The sequence below is a fragment of the Delphinus delphis genome, chromosome 5 (genome assembly GCF_949987515.2).
Source record: "Delphinus delphis chromosome 5, mDelDel1.2, whole genome shotgun sequence".
Taxonomy (NCBI): Eukaryota; Metazoa; Chordata; class Mammalia; order Artiodactyla; family Delphinidae; genus Delphinus; species Delphinus delphis.
The window spans coordinates 44,510,161-44,537,510 of NC_082687.1; the positions used below are offsets into that span (position 1 = coordinate 44,510,161).

At 38.9% G+C, this 27,350-nt stretch overlaps 1 protein-coding gene and 1 long non-coding RNA gene across 4 annotated transcripts in view; one reads left to right on the forward strand and one right to left on the reverse strand.

Moving 5' to 3' along the window:
• Positions 1-9,709, reverse strand: part of BMP2K (BMP2 inducible kinase) — a 119,561-nt gene extending 109,852 nt beyond the window's left edge. For both annotated transcript variants that reach the window (XM_060012295.2, XM_060012294.2), the window contains exon 1: positions 9,026-9,709. In XM_060012295.2, the coding sequence (XP_059868278.1) occupies positions 9,026-9,194 (169 nt within the window). In that variant the 5' untranslated portion in view covers positions 9,195-9,709. The remainder of the gene's footprint in view (positions 1-9,025) is intronic.
• A 154-nt stretch (positions 9,710-9,863) lies between these two features.
• Positions 9,864-27,350, forward strand: part of LOC132425384 (uncharacterized) — a 73,429-nt gene continuing 55,942 nt past the window's right edge. For both annotated transcript variants that reach the window (XR_009519433.1, XR_009519432.1), the window contains exon 1: positions 9,864-9,995. This is a non-coding gene — a long non-coding RNA (uncharacterized lncRNA). The remainder of the gene's footprint in view (positions 9,996-27,350) is intronic.

Genomic DNA, 27,350 nt, shown 5'->3' on the forward strand with positions numbered 1-27,350 from the left:
TACTTTCTATTTATAATGTCAAAAACTGGAAATAAGTTCAACAAAAAATTGTATTGGAACGGTAGACTATGGTATATTGATGATTCTGAAAAATTCTGATTTTGAAGAACTTTAATTATATGTAAATGTTCACAATACTACAAAAAAAAAAAAAAAAGATCCCACATGCAGCAGAGCAACTAAGCCCGCGCACCACAACTACTGAGCCCACGCACCCTCAACTACTGAAGCCTGCACACCTAGAGCTCGGCAACAAGAGAAGCCAGAAGCCACCACAATGAGAAGCCTGTGCACAACAAAAGTAGCCCCCGCTCGCCGCAACTAGAGAAAGTCCACACACAGCAACAAAGACCCAATGCAGCCAAAAAACATAAAAAAAAAAAAATAAAAAAAAATTTAATTAAAAAATAAAGTAAATGCAAAAAAGTTAAAAAAAAATGTCACAATGTGAGTTAGTGGCATTAACTGGGATTAGCAGCTGGCCCGACTCCAAGTTTTGCCTTTTTTTTTTTAATAGTTTCCTCCAAGAAGGCATCATTTCAAAATTTAATATAATGTTAAAATAGGAAAACTAGTAGCGACAATTTTTTCACATTTTAAAATAATATCCATTGCAAAGTGCCTCTCCAAAGGTTACGTCCCAAACTATGCCCTTAATGTTACTGGAATTCTAAGACAAACCCAAAATTCCAAAAACAAAATCCCTCTGTGGAAAGGCCCAACAACCACTTTCCTCCAGAGTTTTGAAACTTAGCATAAATGTGCTGACTGAGCTCATTTGTAAAGATGATACACACAGACAGAGAATCTCCAAATTAACTAAGTGCCCAACTATTTAAAATGGCTCAGTCATTAACCACTCAGTGTCCCAACTGAGTCCCCTAAAAATAGTGGCTTGTGGGTACATAAATGGTTCACCAGATGGATGCAGGATAAAAAATCAGGGAATGAGCAGTCTCAAGCCTTTGCTGATGAAACCTTATGCAGCACTGAAATTGCCATTCAGACTCTTAATGTCAGAATTCCAGATCAAGGTTTTAATCATTTTGATAGCTACCAAACGTGTTCTAATAAATGTGTATGTTCTACTTTAAGCTTTGACCAAAACGAAAAAAAAAAAAAGGAGATAAGGGGTGAAAGAGAACCCCAGACAATACACAAGATTAGTTCCTTAGTACTAACAACATCAATTTTCTTTTTATCCCTCCTGCAGACTCCATAATGGAAAGATACTAACAAGTATTAATTTATTTCCATTATTTTTAAAATAACCAAAGACAACCTTTCCAATTTGCTCAGCACTAACCACACATGGTTGACCACAGCTAAAAGCAAAGAAATTTGACATACCAGTGCAATTTAGCCCCTTTATTGGAGATAAATGTATAGTTTCCACTACATACTTTTGAAGTGTTGAAAATTGGGAATTATTTTAGTGTCAGTATCTTGTCCTTGAATAAAACTGCCACCTCGGGCTTCCCTGGTGGCGCAGTGGTTGAGAGTCCGCCTGCTGATGCAGGGGACATGGGTTCGTGCCCCGGTCCGGGAAGATCCCACATGCCGCGGAGCGGCTGGGCCCGTGAGCCATGGCCGCTGAGCTTGGGCGTCCGGAGCCTGTGCTCCGCAACGGGAGCGGCCACAGCAGTGAGAGGCTCGCCGGCCACAGCAGTGAGAGGCTCGCGTATCGCAAAAAAAAAAAAAAAAAACTGCCACCTCTAGAGAAAACATATCAGCAGACAATCAAATTTACATCTTAGGCGCTATCTCTACAATGATAACATAAACAACCCAAAAGAGAAGCATCTGTTAATAAGATTCTACGTAATATCCTTTGCTGCAAATTACTTTCATATTATTGTGAGAGCATATGCTGCTATCAAGGTCAAAATTCTATACAGCTGATTGAAACATAAAAATTACATGTGGCTGAATGCCATATAATAATTATCTAATCAAAATGATTCAGATTTTTTACAAACACAAATGTGAAACTTAATTCAGGATAAATGTAATACCTAATCTAAAAGCATGTTACTACAATGCCAGAATCAGATTTCACTGAAAGCTTGTAACTAAGTCTGAACCTAAAACTAACCCATATTGATTGAGAGATTTGGCATGCACTGTTAGGTACTGTCACAAATTATCTTGTCAATATCACACATTACCTATTGATCTTCATAATAGGTATTAACTACGCATTACAGAAAAGGAAACAACGTTTCCTGATAGTTTAATTCAACAACAACAAAAAATTCCTGGACAGGAAGTAAGGATACAGAGATAAATAAATAAGACCCTGTCCTCAAAAAGCTCTCCATCCAAAAAAGGCTGTCAAAATCAACTGTAGAATATAAAACAATTTCACAACTGCACGTAAAAATAATTTTCTTTTAACTCACCACCTTTGCTAAATAAAGAAAAATATAATGTCAATAGAGAAAGATGACTTAAGGGGGCAGCCACATTATTCTTTCTTTGTTGTTTCAAGAAAGCTAATTTAAACAACACTTTGCCTTAAACAAACTTTGTCTTGAAACTTTGTCTTCACCAAAGTAGAAAATTCAGCGTCCCCAGACGTAAGCAGAAGACCTTTGAGGGGACAAGAACTAAAGAGCCCTCCACTGGTGCTTCTTAATTTGCAAATTAGGTCTTAAATCCTATTAAAGAATTCTGGTTAAAAAAAAAGTCAAAAATCATTTCCTTTGAAAAGTATCTGAATGTCCATCATACAGTGAGGCAATTTTTATGACACAAAAAGCAATTAATACAGAGTCCTTTCAGCCTCAAGAATTTTACTATCTGCTAGGGGCCTTGAGACAGGAACAATAATTAACCACCCTAGTGTTTCCAAGTGCTTACATAATTGTATCTCAAGACAAAAGATTAAATGTGATAAGGGGAAAAAAAGCAAACAGCTACAAATGTCCACAGGAAGAAGGGAGTGATCATAGCCAGCAGTTAGGAAGCTAGGATTAGACAGTCACAAGCAGAGTGAAAGGCAAACAGAAGATTCAATCACAGAGCAAGGAGGAGAGGAGCACACTGTGGCTGGAGCAAAAAGCATTACTAGGAAATAACCACAGCTAAGATTCAGAAGGTAGGTGAACGACTGAGCATGGACAATCATGAATGCCTGACCAAAAAAAATGTGACCGGGGCTTCCCTGGTGGCGCAGTCGTTGAGAGTCCGCCTGCCAATGCAGGGGACAAGGGTTCGTGCCCCGGTCCAGGAAGATCCCACATGCCGTGGAGCGGCTGGGCCCATGAGCCATGGCCGCTGAGCCTGCGCGTCCGGAGCCTGTGCTCCGCAACGGGAGAGGCCACAACAGTGAGAGGCCCGTGTACCGCAAAAAAAAAAAAAGTGACCAAGTAAGATGACTTCTCAGCAACACAACTATTCCCTCCCTCCCCTTCACTCCTGAGTTTCAAGGCATCGGATTCTCCTGGTATTCCTTTGCCTCTCTGGCAGCTCCTTTTTAGTCTTTTCAGTCTTTGCCTACTCTAAATCGCGGGTTCTCAAGGCACTGTTCCTGGAGCAGCAGTATCTGCATTGATGAGCAAGTTGGTAAAAATGCAAATTACGGGCTCCGCCCAGAAATACAAAATCAAACTTTGGAGGTCAGGCTCTGCAATCTGTGTTTTGCCAAGCCCTAGCAAGCCCTCCAAATAAATGATTCTGGTAAACTCTAATGTCTGAGACCAATGTTCCACAGGTGTCCTTCATGAGAGCCTTCCCCTTCTCATTCTACACCCTCTCCCTACAGCAATCCTCTCCCGGGCTTAAAATAACAGCCAAATGCTCACCAATCAGAAGTACGTGTCTCTAAGTCCAAACACCTTTGCTGAGTACTGGACAATATATTCAACTTTTCACTTGACATGTACTTCCCCTCTCAGATATCTCAACTAAACATGTCTGGAATTACTGGATATCCTCCCAACACCCCCAAACCTGTTCCTTCTCTACTCTTCCCCATCTCAATAAATAGCACCTCCTTCATCCAAGAAGTACATAAGCAAGTCATTCTTCACACTTCCTACAACACCCACCTCCATCCAATCCACAACCAGGTCTTCCCATTCAAGCATTAGTAACATTAGGCTCCATCCCCACTGCCATCATCTTAACTAACCTAATTTGTATACCTCTTAAACAGTCTCTATAGAGCAAACACCATGATCTTACGAAAATACAAATCAGAGCATGTCACGGCCCTAATTTAAATCCTTCAGTAGCTTCCCATTGCATTTTCAGACAAAATCTAAAATCCCCAACATGGCATACAAAGACTTGGATCCTGGTCCTCTCCAAAACCACCTTGGGTCCTTCTTCCATGTGGTTCATTCATGATAGTCCATAGCTCTGGACACAATTCACTTCCTGAAACTCTTCCCCACATAGGAATTTCTCTCTTCATGACATACTCCATACCACGCCACCTTCATACCTCTGCCTTTACTTAACTCTCCTCATACTTCAGAGTTCTGCTAAAATGTCAAAAAAAAAACAAGCCTTCCTTCATCCTCCAATACAAATTGAATCAGTTATTCTCTCATGAAACCCTATGCTTTCTTCTCATGACAATTATCAAAATTGTTAACTACATTAACCTGATTAATTCTGTTTAATATTTATCTTCTACACTAGACTGTAAGTTCCATAATGCCAGAGAAACACCTGTTTTGTTCTCTGCTGTATAAATAGCACCTAGTACAGAGCCTGGCATTTAAAAAAAAAAAAAAGGCATTTAATAGTTAGGGAATAGTAACAGTTGCTGATATCTTTACTAAATCCTCCACTCTGCTTTGTTATCTCTCAAGAACTTTTACTTCCATGTTACTGGGTAGCCACAGATAATTCCTGCAAATGAGATACCATGCTTAAAGATTCTTACTGATTTATCCTGCAAGGTCAGATGTACCTTACTACCTTCCTGTAAAATTAACAATAAGAATTGACACCTAGCCCAAATTCACCCTACTCTAAGCAGTTAACTCTGAGAGCTACTGAGCTACTTTTACAGAACTCTAGTAAATTCCTGGCCTCCAATTACTGACAGTGCCAACAACCCCCATGCCCATGTCAGAAAGTCCTATGCATCCAATCATATTCAAAATACCACTCCTGGGCTTCCCTGGCGGCGCAGTGGTTGAGAGTCCACCTGCCGATGCAGGGGACGCGGGTTCGTGCCCCGGTCTGGGAGGATCCCACGTGCCGCGGAGCGGCTGGGCCCGTGCGCCATGGCCGCTGAGCCTGCGCTTCCGGAGCCTGTGCTTCGCAGCGGGAGAGGCCACAGCGGTAAGAGGTCCGCGTACCGCAAAAAAAAAAAAAAATTTTTTTAAATACCACTCCTATCCAGTCCCATAACCTCATGATTAGACTATGTTAACAAATTTTGGATGGTGTCCTGCTCTCTACGCTCCCCATAAGTCCACTTTTCACCAAAGACACTTAGGGGAAAAACTCTCCTACTTGACAACCCACTCTTCCCATTATCAATCAATATTAAATTCTTCTGACTAGCACTGAAGGTATACAGAGGTATATGATCCAAAAGCAGTCCTACGTTTTAGTAAAAACTTGGGACGGTTACATTGAATTATATGTGCTTGACAATTTGACACTGTTTCAAGCTAAAATTCACGTATAGCTCTACCTCATTTCTACAGCCCGATGCTGAAATTCCACTCCTGAAACTAAATTGTTTTCGAGGAAAACCATAAAAATGGCCCATTGTGATATCCTCTCAACTTTGAGCAAGAACTAAAAAGGTGCAAGTTGTCAGCATTTTCAAACATCTATATACTTAACTAGAAAGAGATTATGATACAAAGTGTATATTTCAGAAAGGAAACTACACCAATAGTTTAGTTATAACATACAACGTAAGTATACTCCTGAGGATGTGGGTTTTTTAAATATATATAATATATAAGACATGTATGTGCATGTAAATATATACATACATACACATACCTATACATACATACATATACAGATGATCCTCATTATTTGGAGAGTTCATATTTGTGAAGTTGCTTACTTGCTAAAATTTATTTGTATCCCTGAAATCAATAAAATATCCCAATATCAATACAATGGCACTTTCATAGTTATTTGCAGACATGCGCATAGTGGTGAAAATTTTGAGTAAGCCAGCTGGAATCAACAAGGTATTGCTCTGCCTTGTTTCAGCTCTCACTGCTATAAACAAGGGCCCTTTTCAAGGTCTATGTAGTGTCATGTTTTTCTCATTTTTGTGTTTTTTATTGGTGATTTTGTTGTTTAAAATAGCCCCCAAGCATAGAGCCAAAGTGTTGTCCATCTAGCGTTTCTTAGTGCAAGAAGGCTATGATGTCCCTTACAGAGAAAATCTGTATATTCACTAAGCTTCATTTAGGCATGAGTTACAGTACTGTTGACCATTAGTTCAATGTTAACAAGTCAACAATATATATTAAACAAGGTGTCTTTAAACAGAAACACACATAAAACAAGGTTATACAGTGACTGGTTGACAAAAATGCTGTAAACACAGGCTTGCGGTACCCTGACACTATTTCCCCTAGGAACAATGATTCAGTATTTGCTAAATCACTGGTCACAGCGACTTTATAGAACGTGACTACTGTGAATAATGAGAATCAAGTATGTATTTGAAGAGGGGGGGCGGCAGCACTCACACCAGGTTTATTGAAGACTCAAAGACACTGCAGAGGTCATTCTGAGCAAGCTGCCTGTATTTGCAGTAGCATGGCAAAAACACCTCAGGACACAGCATCTACAGGGTCTTGCCTCTATTTAAACAACACTGACACAAAACAAAAATGTAAAATCAACTAAGTTTGTTTTTTGATCTGTCTTTGCTTCTACCCTTTTCCCACTCAATGGTACACCTCTCCCCAATTCAGGTACTCTAAACTCTACAGTAACGCCTTTTCACAAGCACTTGCCCTAATCTTACAATTGGGCAAATGTATCTGTAAATTACTGAATGATCATTCTTGAATGTAAACCACGTTTGTGCTTAAACATCTGATCTAAATTGTAGCATTACTTATTTGGAAAGAAGAGATGATATTAAGCATATGAAATAACAATATGTTGTCAGGATCAAAAAGTAAACCGAATATAGATAATTTCGGTTGTGTGCGTGCTGAAATAGAAGAAATACACAAGGAACAAAGCCTAGGCCTCAGCCTTCCCTCTGGGGTGTTGGGTTGGGGAAGCGCCACCTTCCAAAAGAGTTTGTTCAACGCTTGCTTCCTCCTAGCACTTGATTAGGGATTTTTCCAAGAGAAATGACAAATTTATGGCAAAGGTAAGTGGAACACTCTAACAGTGACATTAGTGACTGAAACATTTTTTTAATTTGTGTGTGTGTGTGTGCTTGAGCACTCCCCTTTTGAAATTCATTTGTATTTGCATCTTCCAAAATTACTTCTTTTTTATTGAAAATGGTTTGCTCAGGGTAATGACAGGACATGCATGGAGCAGCGGTAGAAGCTACCAAAGTCTAACTTGATGAAATGTCAATGATTTCTTATTAAGTAAAAGACCCATCTGGGATTTAGTGAAATGAAGTGAGTAATATTATTCAAGCCACCCTGCAGTTATTACAACAATTCAAAAACAGAAGTACAGCATGTGAGTTAACAGCCATGTCTTCTTAAAACCTATAGCTTAATCTACGACTCAAACACTTGAAGTTAACGTATAATAAAGAACTAGGAACTTTTACAGCATGGTAAATCCGTCTATCAACACCAATTACCATACATACATTCATTATTTGACAAGCTAAAGATCCTCCTCCCACCTAAGGTTCAGCTAGGCTCATTATTGGGGGCAATGGCTTGCAAAACAATGACATCCATCCTGAATAATTCAAGATTTCTTTCTCTTTAGAATATTGTATAGACAAAAATGTTCAGGTTTTTCTTTTGTACTAATTTGCTATTGTTTATGGCATTTCAAAAAACACAAGTGGAATCTCAGTCTACTGTCTCCAAACCACATCAACTGACCCTCAGAGAACCAAAACTACTGTCTTTGATTTCTTCTCTCTTAATCTTGAAACTTAGAAGGGCAAATTATCAACAAATTATTTCTTGAGAAATTTTTAAGTATTTTTGTAATATCATTCTGCAGTTAAAAACTCAAAAGTCAGTGAAGTATGCAATGAAACGAGTATTTCTTACAAGCCAATTATACAAGAAATACAAAACTAAAAGTGTAGGATTTTTTTTTCAATGGAGCAAACTTTTTTGTAAGCAGACTCTCAACTGTTGACATAGTCTGATAAAGATAATGAAGGATCGAACACAAAACTTCTCAAGTGAAAGTTAACCTGCTTTCATATCGTCTTTTAAAGTCTTATCAAACAAGACACACCGAAAGGGTGTGACTAGCACCCTGCATGATAGAGAAGATTCTAAAAAACAAAGATAAGTGGACTTCAAGTTTACCTGCTCCCCCAAAGCAACCTACTCACTGAATTTGGGGCAAAGTATCACCTCCATCACGCGCACGCACAGAAATAAATTGTTTTTCAACTGATGACTGAGCAGCAGCAAACCCAGGCTGAACACTCGGGGCTGCAGAGTCCTGTGCCCTGCGTCGCGAGTGGTGAGGCCAACGCTTGACACCCCCCTGAGCCACAGCGGGTAAGAGCCCCAATCCTGCTCGATCTGACCCTTTAATGAGTCACTGGTCTAATCATGACACCGCAGCACTCGCTAAGACAGTTCCTATTTATTTCTTTGCGTCAAGAAGCACTGAAAATGACAAACTCGTACTGAAAGAACTGTGCACAGGTCAGAGTTGCCGGCGGCGAGAAAAGCCGACTTACGAGCGAGAGCCCGAGCTACTCTAAAAGCCCCCGCTGGCCCAGCAGAGGAGGCAGAAGGGGTTAGAGTGAGCCGGGAAGGCGAGGAGACAAGCGGGCGAGGACCTGGAGAAGCTACCGCCACACCCCAGCCCTCCCTCACCTGCCGGCCCGAGCCTCCCCGGGCGCCCGTACCTTCGGCCAGTGACTCCTCCAGGGTGACCTGGTAACGGCCGACCGCAAACACCCGGACCCCCATGGACGAGCTACCAGAGCCGGCCCCGGCCCCGCCGGCCCCGCCACCCGCCGCTCCGCCGCCGCCGCCGCCGCCCTCCGACTTGGGCATTCGAGAGAACTTCTTCATGGTCCCGCCGGCGCGCTGGAGGGCGCGGGGCGCGCGCAAGGGCGAGCGAGAGGGTGAGGTGCCCGGTCCGGCACGCGGCCGGGCGTCCGCGAGGGGTCGCCGCCCCTCGCTCGTCCGAGCGTCCGAGAGCGCTACGGCCTGCCGAGCCTCACATTCCGCGCGCGCCGAGCGCACAGCCCCGGCCCCGCCGCCCGCTCCGCGGCTCCGCTGCAGCTGCCGGGCTCCCGCAGAGGGCGGCGAGGAGGGCGGGGACAGGGCGGGGCGCGAGGGGGCGGGCCCGAGTGCGAGGGCGACGCGGCCGCCTCCGCCAGTGTCCCGGGCGCCCTAGCAGCCGCACCAGGACGGACTGCGAGCCCCGGCGGAGGGCGCAATGGAGGGAGATGGCGAAGGGGGCGGGGCGACCGGCCCCTCCGCGGAGTGGGCTGGTCCGCTCAGGCCGCACACTCTCTGGACAGCATCCCGCGGCACCGCTGCCGCCCCAGTCGAACCCGCGCCGCCCGCCACTCGAGGCCGTTGGCGGCGCGGCGCCCCTGCCGACCGTTCACTGAGGCCAGGCGCCCCGCGCAGGCGCGTGGCCTGCGCCGCCGGAAGTGACGGTTCCGGCTCTTGTCACGTGGAGGGGGGATGGGGAGGAGATGGGGGGGTTGGGGACGAGAACGAGGTCCGGAATCCCGGGTCTGGGGTCCTGGCCGGGAGGGTTCAGGCCTGGCTCCTGGGGTCCTGGCTTCGAGCAGGGAGGTGGCCCGGGGACCGGTTTTCGCGCTGGCTCTGCGCGGTGTCTGTCATCTCGGCCAGGAGTTGGTATGTTACTCTGGGGGCTTAAAAATGCCAACAACTTTACCCCCGCTAACGGACTTCTCGCTGCATTTCTAAGCTGGTTCTCCAGAGCTTCTCCCCTGAGAATCTTCTTCCGCCCGCCCACCCCGAGCGTGGGAGGTGGGAGCAGCGCAGAACTGGAGCGGATTCCAGGAACCCAACTTCTAAAGCCGTGGTATCGCACTCTAACAGACGCTTGTGCTAGGGAGCGTTTTGCGGTTTATAAATGATTTAGGAGTACTTTCAGAATCTCGTGTGTGCTGTGCAATAGCCCTGTGAAGTATTCAGAGCAGGTATTAAGCCCGTTTAGAGACTTCATCACCTTCGGCTAAGAGAGCTTAACGGACTCGCCCAAGGTCACATGGCTGGCTTGTGATAGAACTGTGACTACAAGGGCCATCCTTTGATACTTAGTTTCATACTTTGGGCCATCCGGGAAAAGTAGGTTAGGGTCAGGTGGTTGAAAAACGGCAGATTTAGGACTTTGGAAGCAAAACCAGCCATTGGTTCCCCCTTCCTCCTTTAACAAAGAGATTTGCCCATTTAAAAAAAAGAAAAGAAAAAAGACCCGTTTGCATCCATTTCATAAACTGCAGGAATCTCAACGCCTGCGGGGTGAGGCAGGCAAAGTGAACGTGGTGTGAAGACGTTCGGGGTGGCAGGGAATGGGAAATCATTGAGCATGTGTACAGAAAGCAGCCGATTCTCAAATCCAGCCTGCTTTCCCCCCACACACCCCGTATGAATACAGGCCCACTGTGGCCAAAGGTTCCGTTTCTTAAAAGAAGCCAAAAATCTGGATTTTTTTCTAATATGGCATTTCCAGATTTTTTAAATGTAGGCCAAATAAATTGTGCCTGCGGGACTCCAGTCTGAACCTTCTATGAAAGTAGATGATGTGGTTCTATCCCCATCCCTGTTTCTTTATCCAGCTTTTTAATGAGATACGGGCAGAAACGTTAGAAAATGTGCTTAGGCAAAAGACTTTGCGCTTAAAATCTTCCATTTTTTTCTTCCCCTCTGCTATTTCAAGAGAACCTATTTCTGACAACATTAAAACAGTGCTCTGGATTTGGGCATCTTTGCTGCATAACCCGCTAAGCTAAAATTCTTCGTCCAGAGACCTGACCTTTAAAAGTCCAGCTCAATGGAAGTCAGATATGCCAGATCATTGATGTGGTGTGACAATTGGGGATTTCCATTCAGAAATAAGCGGACCATTCTCCTTACTGTGGGGATTCACTGTGGAGTCTCATTCCTACAATATTTGAATTATATTTTTTCAAGCCAAATAACTGAGAAATTTAGCCATTTCATACAATCTAAACTGCAAATCAGCCTAACATACAAAGTTGAGGCCTAATACATATTCATCTGATGACAACACAAGAGTAAATGAAGTCTCCTGGGAGCCAATTTACCACAATTGCTGTGGTTTAAAAAAAAAAAAAACTTCTGTGTACCCAAATAACCTGACTTCTGATATATGGAAGTTGATAATTAATTTAAGGCATAGATCCTCTCTCAAAAATTATGGGTAACACTAAGCAATGTGTTCTTTAATTTTTCATCAAGCATATAACAAAAATTTGAATATTGTTTGATCTTCTCAGAACGTTAAATCCACAATATTCTATGACAAACATGTTACTAATAAGAATGCAGAAACATTGTATTACTAATAAGAAGAATGCCAAGCATTTACAAACACTATCAAAAGATGTTGATATTAACTGTCAGATTGTGTCCTCCTAGCAACTTTCAAAATTGTGTCCATAAACCGATTTGTAGGCAGAAAATGAGATACTAATCAGTGGAAAAACTATTGAGAATTCTAGTCTTTTAGTTTTGCACTCATTTCACTTTGGTTTCCTGTTGGAAATTAAAATCTCTAGAAGAAAAAGTATGGATAATGTACATTCTGATTATCTTAAACACTGTCATTGAGGTGACTTACAGTAAGAACACAGATATAGAATAGTTTAATAGAGATAAAAAGTTAAAATTACATTTCAGGGGTTTTTTTTTTCAATATAAATGTCAATCTTTTAATGTTTACAGCTGTACTGTGATTAAAATAGTTGGAAACTAGCCACATAATACTTTTATTTAAAGCAGGTTGTTTCAGTTTACAAGGTTTCATGTTACAATATACTGATAAAGTCAGCAGATCATTGTAGCCAACTAAATGATTCTGAGATCCTCAAACAGGAAGGAATTTGACAATGGTGAGGAGGAGGGAGGATTACTGTTGTATTTTTGTCTTCCACTGGAAAGCTATAAACCTTCTTGTTACTTTGACCCTCATCTTTTTTGCACTAAGGTGGCTCTCAAAGACATATGTGAAGTAAGAATGACTGACATGGATCAAAGTATGCTTATCCCAAAAGCTTATTCCAGTGCCATAATTACCTTTATAAATCATCTCTTCCAATGCCTGATTGATCACTTTTCCTCAGGAGTCAATGTTTTCCTTTGATGATGTGTCTTCAATCATTATTAGCCTCAATATGTTTTACTAGAAGGAAAAAATATCCTCCCTGCCTAACAGAATTACATTATACCTAGTTAAATGCCCATATCTTTGCTTTCCAAAAAAGTAAAAGTCCTGAAGTCCATTAAAAGAATATATATATATATCCATTTAAAAAGCGTTTTTTTAAAAAACATCACTGATATTTAAATCCTCTGTTAAGACTACTCAACATCATTACTATGCCTGTAAAAAATGTATATACATCAAAGAAAAATCAATCTGATAGTATAGTTTAAAATGCCAAGATGCTCAAAAATACTCTTAATAAGAGAAATGACTCATTTGACTTAAAATACTTTTCTGTGATAGAATTTTTCCTGTAACTTGACCATGCTTTTAAAAAAAGACTGCAAGGGACTTCCCTGGTGGCGCAGTGGTTGAGAATCTGCCTGCTAATGCAGGGGACACGGGTTCGAGCCCTGGTCTGGGAGGATCCCACATGCCGCGGAGCAACTAGGCCCGTGAGCCACAAGTACTGAGCCTGCGCATCTGGAGCCTGTGCTCCGCAACAAGAGAGGCCGCGATAGTGAGAGGCCTGCGCACCGCGATGAAGAGTGGCCCCCGCTTGCCACAACTAGAGAAAGCCCTCACACAGAAACGAAGACCCAACACAGCAAAAATTAATTAATAAACTCCTACCCCCAACATCTTTAAAAAAAAAAAAAAAGACTGTACGAATGGCCATCATTAAAAAATCTACAAACAATAAATGCTGGAGAGGGTATGGAGAAAAGGGAACCCTCTTGCACTGTTGGTGGGAATGTAAATTGATACAACCACTATGGAGAACAGTATGGAGGTTCCTTAAAAAACAAAAAATAGAACTACCATATGACCCAGCAATCCCACTACTGGGCACATACCCTGAGAAAACCATAATTCAAAATAGTCATGTACCACAATGTTCATTGCAGCTCTACTTATAATAGCCAGGACATGGAAGCAACCTAAGTGTCCATCAACAGATGAATGGATAAAGAAGATGTGGCACATATATACAATGGAATATTACTCAGCCATAAAAAGAAACGAAATTGAGTTATTTGTAGTGACGTGGATGGACCTAGAGACTGTCATACTGAGTGAAGTCAGAAAGAGAAAAACAAATACCGTATGCTAACACATATATATCTTAAAAAAAAAATGTTCTGATGAACCTAGGGGCAGGACAGGAATAAAGACGCAGACGTAGAAAATGGACTTGAGGACACAGGGAGGGGGAAGGGTAAGCTGGGATGAAGTAAGAGAGTAGCATTGACACATATACACTACCAAATGTAGAATAGCTAGTGGGAAGCAGCTGCATAGCACAGGGAGATCAGCTGGGTGCTTTGTGACCACCTAGAGGGGTGGGATAGGGAGGGTGGGAGGGAGATGCAAGAGGGAGGGGATATGGGGATATATGTATATGTATAGCTTATTCACTTTGTTATGCAACAGAAACTAACACAACATTGTAAAGCAATCATGCTCCAATAAAGATGTTAAAAAAAAAAAGAAATAGAAGCATAGAGAAATTAAGGATCCTGCCCAAGATCAATCAGATAATAAAGGTCAAAACCATGATTAGATCTTTTTTTGCCTCCACATTCTTAACCCATGGTCTATATTGCTATATTATAATAAACAATGTTTAACTAGTAAACTACTTTTGATATAAAAAAAAAAAAAGACTGCAAGAGGTAGGCAACTTCACCACCAAGAGACGTACTTTGATCCCTTACCCTGCTGAATTGGTGGTGGGGGGAGAGTCCACCAGGTATACAGCACCTTAGCCTCACACCTCATGACAGGAATATCTTCCTGCCTCAAGAAGCATGTTTCCTAGAAGGGGATTACCGTCACATCCCTGGATATGTTCCTGCCCTCCCTCTTCTTGTTAGCCTTTGCATCTCCCTGCTATGGCCGAGCTACTCCCTGCTCCCAGTTACATTCATATAAAACTTAGCAGAGCGTAAAATAAGAACTAATTCTTATTGGGCACTTGCAATGTACCAGTGCTCTTCAAAAATAGCAATGTACCAGTGCTATTAACTCAGTAAATCTTCGTGACCACAACTATGAAATAACATTTTAGACCATTACTCTCACTTTGCAGATGAGAATACTGATTCACAGAGAGATAGGTTACATACCCAAGGTCTGTCTTGTGACTTGTAGCAGGTTTCAAAACCAGGTAGTATAACTTTATAGCTCATGCTCTTACCCCACTACACCATAGAGACTTTCCTTGAAAACACACAATAAACAATATGATTGCTGCAGTTTAAGGTGAAAAGGTACCTTCCTATGCTCTCTGGTCACATCACTCACCAAATGTGAATGTGCTGCTAGGGTTCAGGGAACCCTACTGTGATAAGTGAGATTAATTTCTGATTAGCCAGGTATATTTAAAATTTAACAAATATTTGCTGAATGTCTGCAATGGGTAAAGCACTGTGGATGGGGGCGGGTAACTAGGAGATGCAAAGTTGAATAAGACAAGATTTCAGAGTTTATACTCTTGTGGGGTGGGGGAGACATGTACACAACCATATAATAGAGGCAGGGAAGAAAGATTGAAAGTGGAGATAGAGTTGACTGTAAGCTCTGGCCAGAAATGATGAGCTCTAAGGTTATGCAATGATGATACGTTGCCTTCAAATCTCCTGACAGTGTGGTTGACGTTATGATCGTCACAACTTCTGGGAACAGAAAAGCAGCTCTTCTGGGTTTGGAAGCGGGTGAGCAGTTCCCATGGAAAGATATTGAATCCTGTTCCCATGTGTTGAACTGACGCTGAATCTCTCTACTTACACAATATTCACACATACTCAAGCAAAACTCTATTCAAGTTACTGTAGAGGGACAGAGAGAAAGAAAGTGTTGAAGCTAAAGTCAGCTTTTCCTTCAGTCCCTTATTAAAATTCACATCTTGTTTTGTCCAGACTTCTGCCAACTGTGGTAGAGACTATTTATTGAAACTGTATGATGTGCTAAATAGTGTATGAACCAATATACAACAAGAACCCATACGGTGTGATAAAGTCATGGAATTTCAAGCTGGAAGGCAATATAATTACTGGGGAAACTGAAGGAGGAACAGGAACATTGTTTGAGCACCTAGTATGTCTCAGGCATTGTGCTTAACACTGTATATATTTAATCCTCTAACAAGGGAAGTAGGTATTACTACTTCTGACTTACAGCTCTCTCACTCCAGCCACCCTGAACCATTTTCATTCCTTACCAAGCTGTTTCAGGCCCCACTGCTCACGCAAGGTAGAATGTCTTGTTCTTTCCCACAGTCATCTGAATCAGTGGGTGCCTGTGTGGGACTCCAGGGCCACGTCCACCAGGAAACCTTTCCTGTCCTCTCCCATCTGCCAATGCCAGGTAGAATGGACTCATTTGCCCCCCATGCCACTCTGTACAACTTCCAGAACTACACCTATCACTTAATTACAAGGGCTTCATTCCATGCCTGTCTCCCTCGACTGCAGTTTAAGAGGTTTAAGGAAAGGGACTGTGCCACATCGTTTTCTTAAAACCCAGTGCCAAGCAACATGCTTGACATATAGTGAATATTGAATAAATAAGTGAATAACTTTGCCAAAAATCTAGTAAGTGGTAGAGTTGGGGGTTGAGACCAGGCTCAAATCTCAGGTGTGTCTGAAATCCCAAGCTTCATAGCTTTTCTACACCGGACTTTCATTTGTCTTAAAAATAGGAAGAATATGGGTTTGTTTTTTTTTTGTTGGGGAGGGCTTTGGCCATGCTGTGCAGCTTGGGGGAATCTTGGTTCCCAGATCAGGGATTGAACCCAGGCCACATCAGTGAAAGCGCTGAATCCTAACCAGTAGACCGCCGGGGAACTCCCAAGAATATGTTTTTTAAATTTTGTTTTTCTGTGGTGGTGTTGAATTTTTTTGCTGTTGTTTTTTGAAGTGGGAGCTGGAAGGTGATGTGATCTATGAGTATTAAATAATGAACAACCAATACCAATCACACTGCCAGCACACAGTAGGCAATGAAGAAATGTCCCCTTTCCTTTCTCTATATCATCTTGTTCAAAGTTGTACTAAATGTGACAGAGCTAGGACCCAAACTACTCTACTGTAGTTTCATCACAGGTGCTTTCATCACAGGTGCTTCACAGGTATAACCTATTGATTCTTCTTTGGAGTGAGTTTTAGGCTTCTTAGCATTTATCATTTATTTTATGTTTTTCTATTTTGGCAGACTTTAAACTGCAAATTGTAGTATAGGACAATATAGGCAGACTTGGGGCAAGAAACAGCCTTTACCTGGCTGAAAGTTTCAGGAGGGTAGGAACCATGGCTTCTTCATCTCCGTACATGCCTGGTCCCTAATAATTGCTTAATAAACATTTGTGGAACTCAGGTACATTGACCAACTTAAACTTAGGTGGCTTGCTGGATCTTTGCAGACAGTCTTAAAGAGAAGAAATGCCGGTAGTTGAAAACAAAACAAAAACAACAAGTGGGAAACTGCTCAGTTTATGGAACTATAAGAAAGGAAATTCTGCTTCTGGAATGGAAAACTTAAAAGGGTAAAATCAGGATAGCTTAAGCAAGAGAGTGCCATAAGTAATATCATCAGTAAGACAAACGCATATGAGAGTAAAAACTCTGAAACCTTAAGTAAATCTGAAAGCAAAGCCTGAGGCTATAATGAAAGCCTGGTTCCTGCCACTTGAAACAAACAAATCTGCCCCAAGAGGCTGATTTCTTTTCCACTGGCCAAAATCTCACCTTTGTCTTTTTGCACTTGCTATTTCCCTGACTCTGAGCACTGTCTGTCCCTCCTTGTCATCCATTTTAGACATATACAGCTTTCCCAACTTACCTCCTCCAGAAAGTTTTTTCCCAAGTTCCCCACTTCATAGTAATCCATCATTTCTCTGAACCATTGTAGCACTTGTCTGCATGCAAAGCCTAGCATATTGTGTCCTTTAATTGCTGAGTGTATATAAGTCTTAACTGTGAAACAAAATACACAATGTATAGTTATCATTTTAAAGTAATTCCATTGCATACATAGCCCAATATTGGGCACATTATAGGTGTTAAATACTTATGGAATTAAACAAAGTACCTGGAAAATAAATGCTACTTTGAACTGATATTTTGAAATGTGCTTTTTAATGACATTTTGGATTCACAGAAAGGAATAAAAGACAGATGCTATGAGGGGAGAGTTACAATTGATCAGAGTCTAGGTAAACAAAGATAAATTTGAATGTACTTTTGTTTAAAAGTAAAAGAGAGCTTCCTATTATAGATCTTTCCTCAGAAAAATCTTAATGAAATGTGACCAGATATTATATAATAGCGATTTTTATCATTTATTTTCATCATGGTGATGATCAAACACCACCTTAGTGCATATTTCAAGCTAACATGAAAATTATACTTATGTACCCACTTCTTAAATTATAATATTTGTAAGTTGCTGTTTGTTGACCTTATTCAATTACATAATTTACATGTTGCTCTAAATATAATATTCAAGGAAATGATTCTTAAACATAAGTATGCTTTTTTAAACTTTTAATTTTTCATACTTCAACAGATACCTTGTTTCTGTTCTCTCTCTTATCTGCTGACAGCACTGCACCTACTTATGGGGACAGATTAAAAACATTTTTCCCATTTACCATGACAACACCCAGCTAATGCTTACTGATAAACTAGTAGCAAGTCAGAACATATACAAGATGCAAGAGGAATTAGCACTCCTGAGTAAGAACTTTAATTCAGGAGTGAAAAAAAAAAGGAAAGCTAAAAGAAATTTATACATTGTTAACATTTTATTAAAATTCTTGCCATTTTTATCTAAATGAAATACCGTTTGTTGAGTCCCCATGTTATATCCTTTTTATAAACAAGCACATTTTTATAAACTCTAAACTTATAAATTTGATGTGTGTGTGTGTGTGTGTTTAGGCAGCTTTGCACTAAAATGTTCATTCAGTATTGACAGATACGAAATTCAAATTTTGCACAAATACATAAATACACTTGGTCTTTGAAAATGTGTCTAACAATACATTTTAAGCAAAATAGTTTTTATAAGAGATAATAATGCTCATATTTTTACCAGAGAGGATTAACCAACTGTAGATTTGGCCCACTTAAACTTTGAGCTTTTTAGTATTGATATGACAACAAATAGATGATCAAAACCTTAAAAAATTAAACAATTAAAATTGTCTGAAATAATTTTACATAACAATTTTAATTTTGTTGAATTTATCACTTGTTCTGATAGCATTTACACACAGTCTCAAAGACAAAGAGTTACTTTAGCAACTTGGCTGTCCCTGTGTAAATAAACTAATTAAATAGGCACTTATTGCAGGCCTATATATACATACACATGCATGCAGCCTTTTACTACTCACATGGGAAAATAGAAATAAGACTTAAGATCCAAACTTTAAGCCAAACAAACATTGAATTTAGCAGGTATAGACATGGTTTCTTGTGTTCATGCTCATCCTGTACGTTTTTTACATTTCTTCTGCTTCTGGCCTGCACATTTTCTTGTCCACTCACCATTGTTACCTTTCTCACTTATGACCCATCAACTTTCCTATAATAATCATAATGTATAATCAATCCCTGTTTCTCTAATAATGAGAACTCTAATGATTATCCTTTATAGTAAATGCCCTGCACAACAGGGATAAAATTTAATTGAAATGTATACTGTATGTGCATCTTGGATAAAAATAAGTACCTTTAAGGGAAACATCAATGTTTCAGTTTAATAAAAATATCAAAAATACAAACACATTCCCTTATTTCAAAGAGAATTGTTTTAAGTTCTTCTTCAAAAGAAGAATCCATCATTAGCAATTCCAGTAGAACCTTCATTAATATTTCATGTCGTCACATCTCTATTCAAAAAAGCAACACTAATCACTAATTCAACCAATTCAATATATCGGAATTACTAAGAATTTATAAATACTTTATAATTATGCACTAACTAAATCTTTAAATTCTAAAACTGATTTTTTTTAAAGAATTAAGATGCGAAAACTTTGTGTACTTTTAGTTATATGATTGCTTAGGGGAAGTCTTTTATTCATATCTACCAATTAGAATACCTACAGAATGTATAACCAAAATCAGTTTCATAGCTATGCTTTATTCAGTACCTGTGAATGTAGTAAATATTGTTTATAACAGCACTTTCAAGATAATATGCTACTATGCTGTAAGAAATACATTTCTTGACCAACAAGTCCTACTGGTTCTTGAGCATGTAAAGCAGTACATTTCATGAAAGAAATAGAGAAGAATATAGCTTGATGATTTCTGTGTTTTTTATTCACTGGCAAAAGAGAAATTAAGATTGACAATTTCACATAAATCTTACTTTCTCAGGTAAAAGTGTGATATTATATAAGGGTCATAGTGTTGGTTAAGTTGCCTAAATTCTGGTGTGTAACAGTTAATTTAATAGGCTGTGTGGATAATGCATGACAGCTCTGAAGACAAATTTAAGTTCCTCATGATGCCACTATTTTGCTTGATTTGTTAAGTGAATCAAATGGTATTTGTGAATATGTGGTATTTTTTACTAGAAATCAGCAAGAGCAGAAAATAAAGACTGTCTCCAACAAAACTAAATACTATCTCTCTAGCCACATAGGTATGGGCAGAACAGAACAAGATTAGAATGGATAGAGAACTGGCCCTAAAATCTGCATGCTGAATTTATATTCCTGAATTCTAATATCAGGATTACCTTTTATAAACATTCCAGGTCTTTGTCAGTTCATTCAATTTAGACTTCATTATTCAACAAATGCTTATTAAGCCAACCATCATGTGTGACTCTTTAAGGGATAATATGATTAATAAGGCACATTCTCTTTATTCAGGAATTACAGTCTAATGAAAAGACAGATACATTCATATCTTACGCAAGGCAGAATGCTAAGTGCTGGAATAGAGATAGGAAGTGCTAAAGGAACAGAGCGGAAAGATAAATTTTAAGTAAGGTATTAAGGAGGGCCTCATAGAGGAGGTGGCACTTGAGATGAATATTGGAGAAGAGCTGAGATCCATCAGATGGTTATAATAGATCCTGCAAGAGTGACTTAATCTGCCTCATACCTCCCATCTCACCCCGCTTTAACCTGTAGTACTTTTTCTTTTTTTCATAATATTCATCTTCTAATTTATTATTTATTTACCTCCACTAGAATGTAAGTGTTCAAACACAGATCTTTGTTTGGTTCACTGATGAACTTTGGTGCCTAGAATTTCCTGGCTCATTGTAGGCACTTGGTAAATATATGCGGAATGAATTAATGAGGGAAAATTATAAGTTAATCATGGAGGCAGAAAGTACAAGATATTTTTTTCAAAACTCTCCAGTGTGGCTGGTATGACTATGAAAGACATTTGATGGCCATATGATATAAATAGGAAAGAAACTAGATGTAGTATGAAATGGCCTAGGTTTCTTTTCCTTACTTTCCCATTAAGTAATGAAGCCAACTTCTCTGTAGCTCAGTTTCTCAGCTGAGAAACTGATGCTTGAACTGTAATAACATACATTTTATAAATAGTTGTTGAATAAATTAAATAACAAGAAGCTCTAGTTCTGAAATCTTTATGGTTTTTAGCCATTTTACATTTATTTGTATATATTTTATCTTTATTTGGGCTTTGCTGCCCTGAAATTGTACTCTCTTGCCAAAGTCATCTCTATATCATTTCATTTATTGTTTAAAAAAACTGAATTCTATAATGTAGCTGTATCTCCTCTATCAAATAAAATGATGTTGAATGAATATGTCCAACATTTGCTAAAGTCAGATATATCTCAATGTAACATAACATGCAATGTCAGGGTAAATACACACTAATCTCAGCTGTCACGTCAATTAGCTTTTATTGTTCCAAATTACATCAACTCATAGAAAAAGGGAATTCCTTTTTTTTTTTTTTTAGGAACAGACCCATGCAGCTAGAATCACTAAAAATTCAGTCCATGGTATGGTAGTAGGTTGGTGTCCATTTTGCAGATTTGCCTTGTGAATAAATCCACATCTTTTCTATCCCTGTAATTCATAGGGTCATTTATTCACCCATCTTCCTCATATTTTTCTTCCTTCCCCTGTATTTTACATCAACATTTAGTAGTATCATGAGCCATTTTGTTCAGTGTCTAGTTCACCCTTGTCCAGTAGACGTTCTGAGATGTTCAAGATGTTCTGTATCCAATATAATAGCCACTATGACACATGTGGCTATTATTGAGCACAGAAGATTTAAATAAGCTCCAGAATACAAAAATATTCAGGTTTCATTTTTAAAAATTATTTGTCACACCAAGAAGTGGGAAGCACTGAAACTGATATTGTTCTTTCAGAGGTTCCACAATGAATGAACCTCAGTTGAATAAGTGCATCTCAAACTCATATGAAAAAAAAAGACAAAAGATGCCAACACTAAGATGACACAGATGTTAAAATTATCTGTCAGAGATTTTGAAGCAACCATGATAAAAAGCAATCAATGAGCAATTTAAAGAAACACACTTGAAACAAACAAAAAAATGTACAAAGCCTCAGAAATTATATAGAAGATATAAAGAAGAACCAATTGGTAATTTTAGAAAATTGTGGGAAAATACGATAACCAAAATAAAAAGCTCAGTAGGTGGGCTCAACAGGAGAATGTAAGGTACAGAGGAGAGAATTAGTGATCTGGAAGATAGAACAGTGAAATTACTAATCTGAACAGCACAGGAAAATTAAATTAAAAAAAAAAAGATCAGAGTCTCAGGGACTGGTGGGACCAAAACAAAAGATAACATTTGTGTCATTAGGAGAGGAGAAAGTGAGACTGAAAAAGGACTTGAAGAAATAATTAATGAAAACTTCCCAAATTTGGAAATCTATAGATTCCGGAAGCTTGGCAAACCCCAAACTAAATAAACCCAAAGAAACCCACACCACAGCACAGTAAAATTAAACTTCTAATAACAAAAAAATTTTGAAGGCAGCCAGAGAAAATGACATTTTACCTACAGGGAAAAATAATTCAAATGACAGCAAATTTCTCATCAGAAACAATAAGAGCCCAGAAGAAAGTAGCATAAGACCTTTCAAGTGCTGAAAGAAAAGAACTGTCAGTCCAGAATCCTATATCCAGCAAAAAATTGCCCTTCAGGAGTTAAGGAGAAATCAAGAAATTCTCAGATGAAGGAAAACTAAGAGAATTTGTCATCAACAAACGAACTCTATCAGAATAATTAAAGGAAGTTCTCTAAACAGAAAGGGAATGATAAAAAAGAAAACTTAGAACATCAGAAGAACATGATAAACAAAAACATAGGTAAATACAATAGGCTTTTTTTCCTCCTCTTGGTTCTAAATTAAGATTGTTGGTGGAAGCCAAAAGTTATAACACTGTCTGTTGTGGTTTTACATAGGAAATATTGAAGACATTTATATTGTAAACAAGGGATAGTAAAGGAACATACAGGGAGGTAAATCTCACATAATATACAACAATTAACTCAAAATGGTCTTGTAGTCAAATGTAAAACTTAAAACTCTAAAACTTTTAGAAAAAAAGTAGGAGAAAATAACTGGAATGTAGGGCTACACAGAGATCTTAGATTTGACACCAAAAGCGTGATCAAGCAAAGAAAAATTGATGAGTCAGATTTTGTCAAAATTAAAAACTTTTGCTTGTGGAAAGCCCTGTTAAGAGTATGAAAATATAAGCTCCAGACTGGAAGAAAATATTTGTAAACCACATATGTGATAAAGAACTAGTATCTAGAATACATAAAGAACTTTACAAATTCAATAGTGAAAAACAAAACAGTCTAATTGGAAAATGGGCAAAAGATAGAAACAGACATTTCATGGTAAAAATGCATACACATGAAAAGATATACAATTTTATGAGCCATCAGGGAAGTGCACATTTTAAACCACAATGAGATATCAATACATACCTATCAGAATGACTACAATTAAAAAATAGTGACAACACCAAATGGTGGCAAGAATGCATGGAAAGTAAATTACTCATACATTACTGGTGGGAATGTGAAATGGTATAGCCACTCTGAAAAACAGTGTGGCAATTTCTTTAAAAACTAAACATGCAGCTACTATACAACCCAGCATTTGCACTCCTGAGCAATTATCCCAGAGAATTGAAGACTTAAGTTCATATGAAAACCTGTACATGAATATCTGTAGCAGCTTTATACATAATATCCAAAACTGGAAACAACTAGATGTTAAAGATGTCCTTTAACATGTGAAAGGTTAAACAAATTATGGTACATCCATGGCATGGAATATTATTTAATAAAAAGGAAGACCATTGTGAAGCAATTATACTCCAATAAAGATGTTAAAAAAAATAAATAAAAAGGAAGGTACTACTGATACACTCAACAACCTATATGAACCTTCAGAGAATTATGCTGAGTGAAAATAAAAGCCGATACCCAAAATTACATACTGTGAACTTAGAACAAATTATTCCATTTATGTAACATTATTGGGAGTTACTTGGTAACCTAGTGGTTAGGATTCCGGGCTTTCACTGCCGCGGTCTGGGTTCAAGCCCTGGTTGGGGAACTGAGATCCCACAAGCCACACAGCATGGCCGGAAAAAGAAATGTGTGTGTGTGTGTAACAGTATTGAAATGACAAAATTATAGAAATGTAGAATGTACTAGTGATTCCCAGGAGTTGGGGAGGGTTGGGGGCAGAATGGAAGTAGATACGGCTACTGAGGATTCCTTGTGGTGATGAAAATGTTTTATGTATTGACTGTATCAATGTCAGTAAGTGATATTGTACTATAGTTTTGTAAGATGTTACCATATGGGATCTCTCAGTATTATTTCTTACCATTGCATGTGAATTCACACTTACACAAAATAGTTTAATTAAAAATAAACAAATATATCATATTAGCCAATTCATGTTTAGCATTAGAATTATTCAAGTTTACGGTTTTCTTTAGTGAAATAAAATGAGACTTTATAATCCTTTACCTTCTAGCTGATAAATAAAAATGAATTCATCTTAGTTTCATCCTTCTTAGCACTATAGTTCAGATGAATGTTTTATTACTTTCATTTAGTAGAATTACTATTCTATTGTTTACTAATATTACTGTCTAATCTGACAATTAATGTTAGTTTTCCTTTAAAAGATGTTGATTTGAGAAGTATTCCTTTCTTCACAAGCTCTTGGAATTTATATATTATTCAAGCCTTTGAAAAATGTTGTATCTTTCTCTAATTTGTCAGGCAGAGAAAAGAACCGCTATATTCGATGGTTTCTCTTCCATCACTGCTCTACTTTTACTTTTGGACTAACTATTGTGTTTTAGACTGTTAGGGCTGTTTTTACTTTATTCATCATCTGAATTTCCTTTTTTGTTTTTTTTTAAAAAAACATTTAAATTTATTTATTTATTTTTGGCTGCGTTGGGTCTTCGTTGCGGTGCACGGACTTCTCATTGCAGTGGCTTCTCTTGTTGTGGAGCACAGGCTCTAGGTGCACGGGCTTCAGTAATTGTGGCTCAGGGGCTTAATTGCTCCGTGGCATGTGGGATCTTCCAGGACCAGGGATTGAACCCGTGTCCCCTGTTTTGGCAGGTGGATTCTTAACCACTGTGCCACCAGGGAAACTCCCAAATTTTCTTTTAATGAAAGCAACAAATATTTACTGAGTGTCAATTATATTTCATGGACTATTCTAGAGGTGGAAGAAGCAGTAGAAAACAAGACAAAACTCCCTGTCCTCAAGGAGTGTTTATATTCTAGAAAGAAGGTAGAAACAGATAATTGAAATATATAGTATATCAGATGGAGATAAATCCTATGGAGGAAAATAAAGGCAGAAAAGGAGACTAAGGAATGTAGGTAGTTAGGTGCATTATTAAATAGTTTCATCAGGGAAGCTCTTGTCTTATTTATAACGGTGAACAATCACACTGTAACATGTGTAAATGTAAATTTTCCAAAGGTAATTTTAATTCTCAGTAAAAGACTATGGCTATAGCAGGCTCCCCTGGTGGTGCAGTGGTTGAGAGTCCACCTGCCAATGCAGGGGACACGGGTTCGTAAAAAGACTATGGCTATAGAACAAGAATTTGCAAATTTTTTCTCCACTGTGATGCATGTGGCTGATGGCATTCACGTGTGTCACACACTCCCATAAGTGAACCAGTGACCAGTGAGACCTTGTGTGCTATGTGTAGTTCCTGGTACCTGGCTATAATTCCACCTTGTTCTCTCTCACTAATGAAAAGCAACTCAAATGGCAGTGAGAATGAGTGAGAATATATGTTATTGGGATAGTCTTAGATTTGAATATGTTTAAAGTATATCACTTTTAAAAGTTAGTCATTTATTGCTTGCAATATACAACTTATTTCAACACTTTTGCATGTTGAATCATTGCCATTGAGAGTAATAGTAATTGCATGTATATAGTAATATCTAACTGGTAGCTCACAAATCTTCTACCTATTTCTAGGGAATAGGCATTGATAACAGGGAAGTTGAGTTATCAAGGTTATCAATTGGTATCAAATTGTTATTAAATTGACAAATTTAATTGACAAATTGTCAATTGTTATCAAAGGGCAAAAGTTATAGAATCGATAGTTTCAGAATAGTTTCAGATGATCACCCTTGATGAATACTTCAAGAGAAGCTGAAATTTGACATTAAAGTAAGCAAATACTCGGTAGATTGTATGACTGAATTTTGCTCCCTGAGTGGGCAAATTTTCCTGGCTTAAAAGTTAAATAAATCAGTTGTTATTATGTTGCTACTCAGTATTACTACTCACTGGTTCAAAACATTTCAAATGACAAAATACCAAGAAATGATTACATCCAGCCAAACAAAGACCAAGGTAAAAATTCCTCACCATAGGAATTCTTTTCAATGCAGTAAACGTTTATGAAATGTCCACTATGGAATAAGCATGTACTGTGCACTGGAGGCCAAAGAGAGAATTAAGACAAGGTCTTTATTTTTTTATTTATTTAAAATAGATCTAGTTTTTATTGATTAGCATACAGTCCAACAGTGTTAGCCTTGATATCCCTATATGATAGACGTATCATGAGATTATGTAATTAGATCTTGGCTTAGAAGTTTTCAAGAGGAAAAAAAATCCAATAAAAATGAATATGATGCCAAATGCCTCAACCATTTGAGGGGATGAGTGAAATGTGGGACAGGGGTTTAAGTGAGGAATCCCTTGGCCCCATATTCAGAGGAGCCTGTGAACTATGCTGGTCATCACCCACAATTCCAAGTCCTAGTTTCATCCCTAGTGAAGAGGCATCTTGAAAATTACCTGTCTCTATACATTTTCAGGAATCAAATTCCATTTGATCATGTTTCTCATACAAACCCAAGCCATGGTGGGAAGTGCCTCAGTGTGGTACCTGAGTTCCCACTGTAATAGGTTGTATCTTGATCTACAGGGTAGACGAGGGGTCCCCACCTCAGTGCCTGCCTTTCAAAAGCATTACATGGACTTCTTTAGCAATTTGGCTTAGAGATATGAGTTATAATGGGATTCCTGAAGCTTAGGGCTGAGTCCACAAAACACTATTCTGTTTCAGTTACCCTCACCCTCCAAAAAAGTAATTTAAATGACTCCTCACTCATTTGTCCCATAGTCAACAGGAGATGCCAATTAGGGGTACATAAGTACTTGGAAATGCTGAGCATATCCTTTATTCTTTATTCTAATTCTTGGTAGTGTGCTCCAGAGC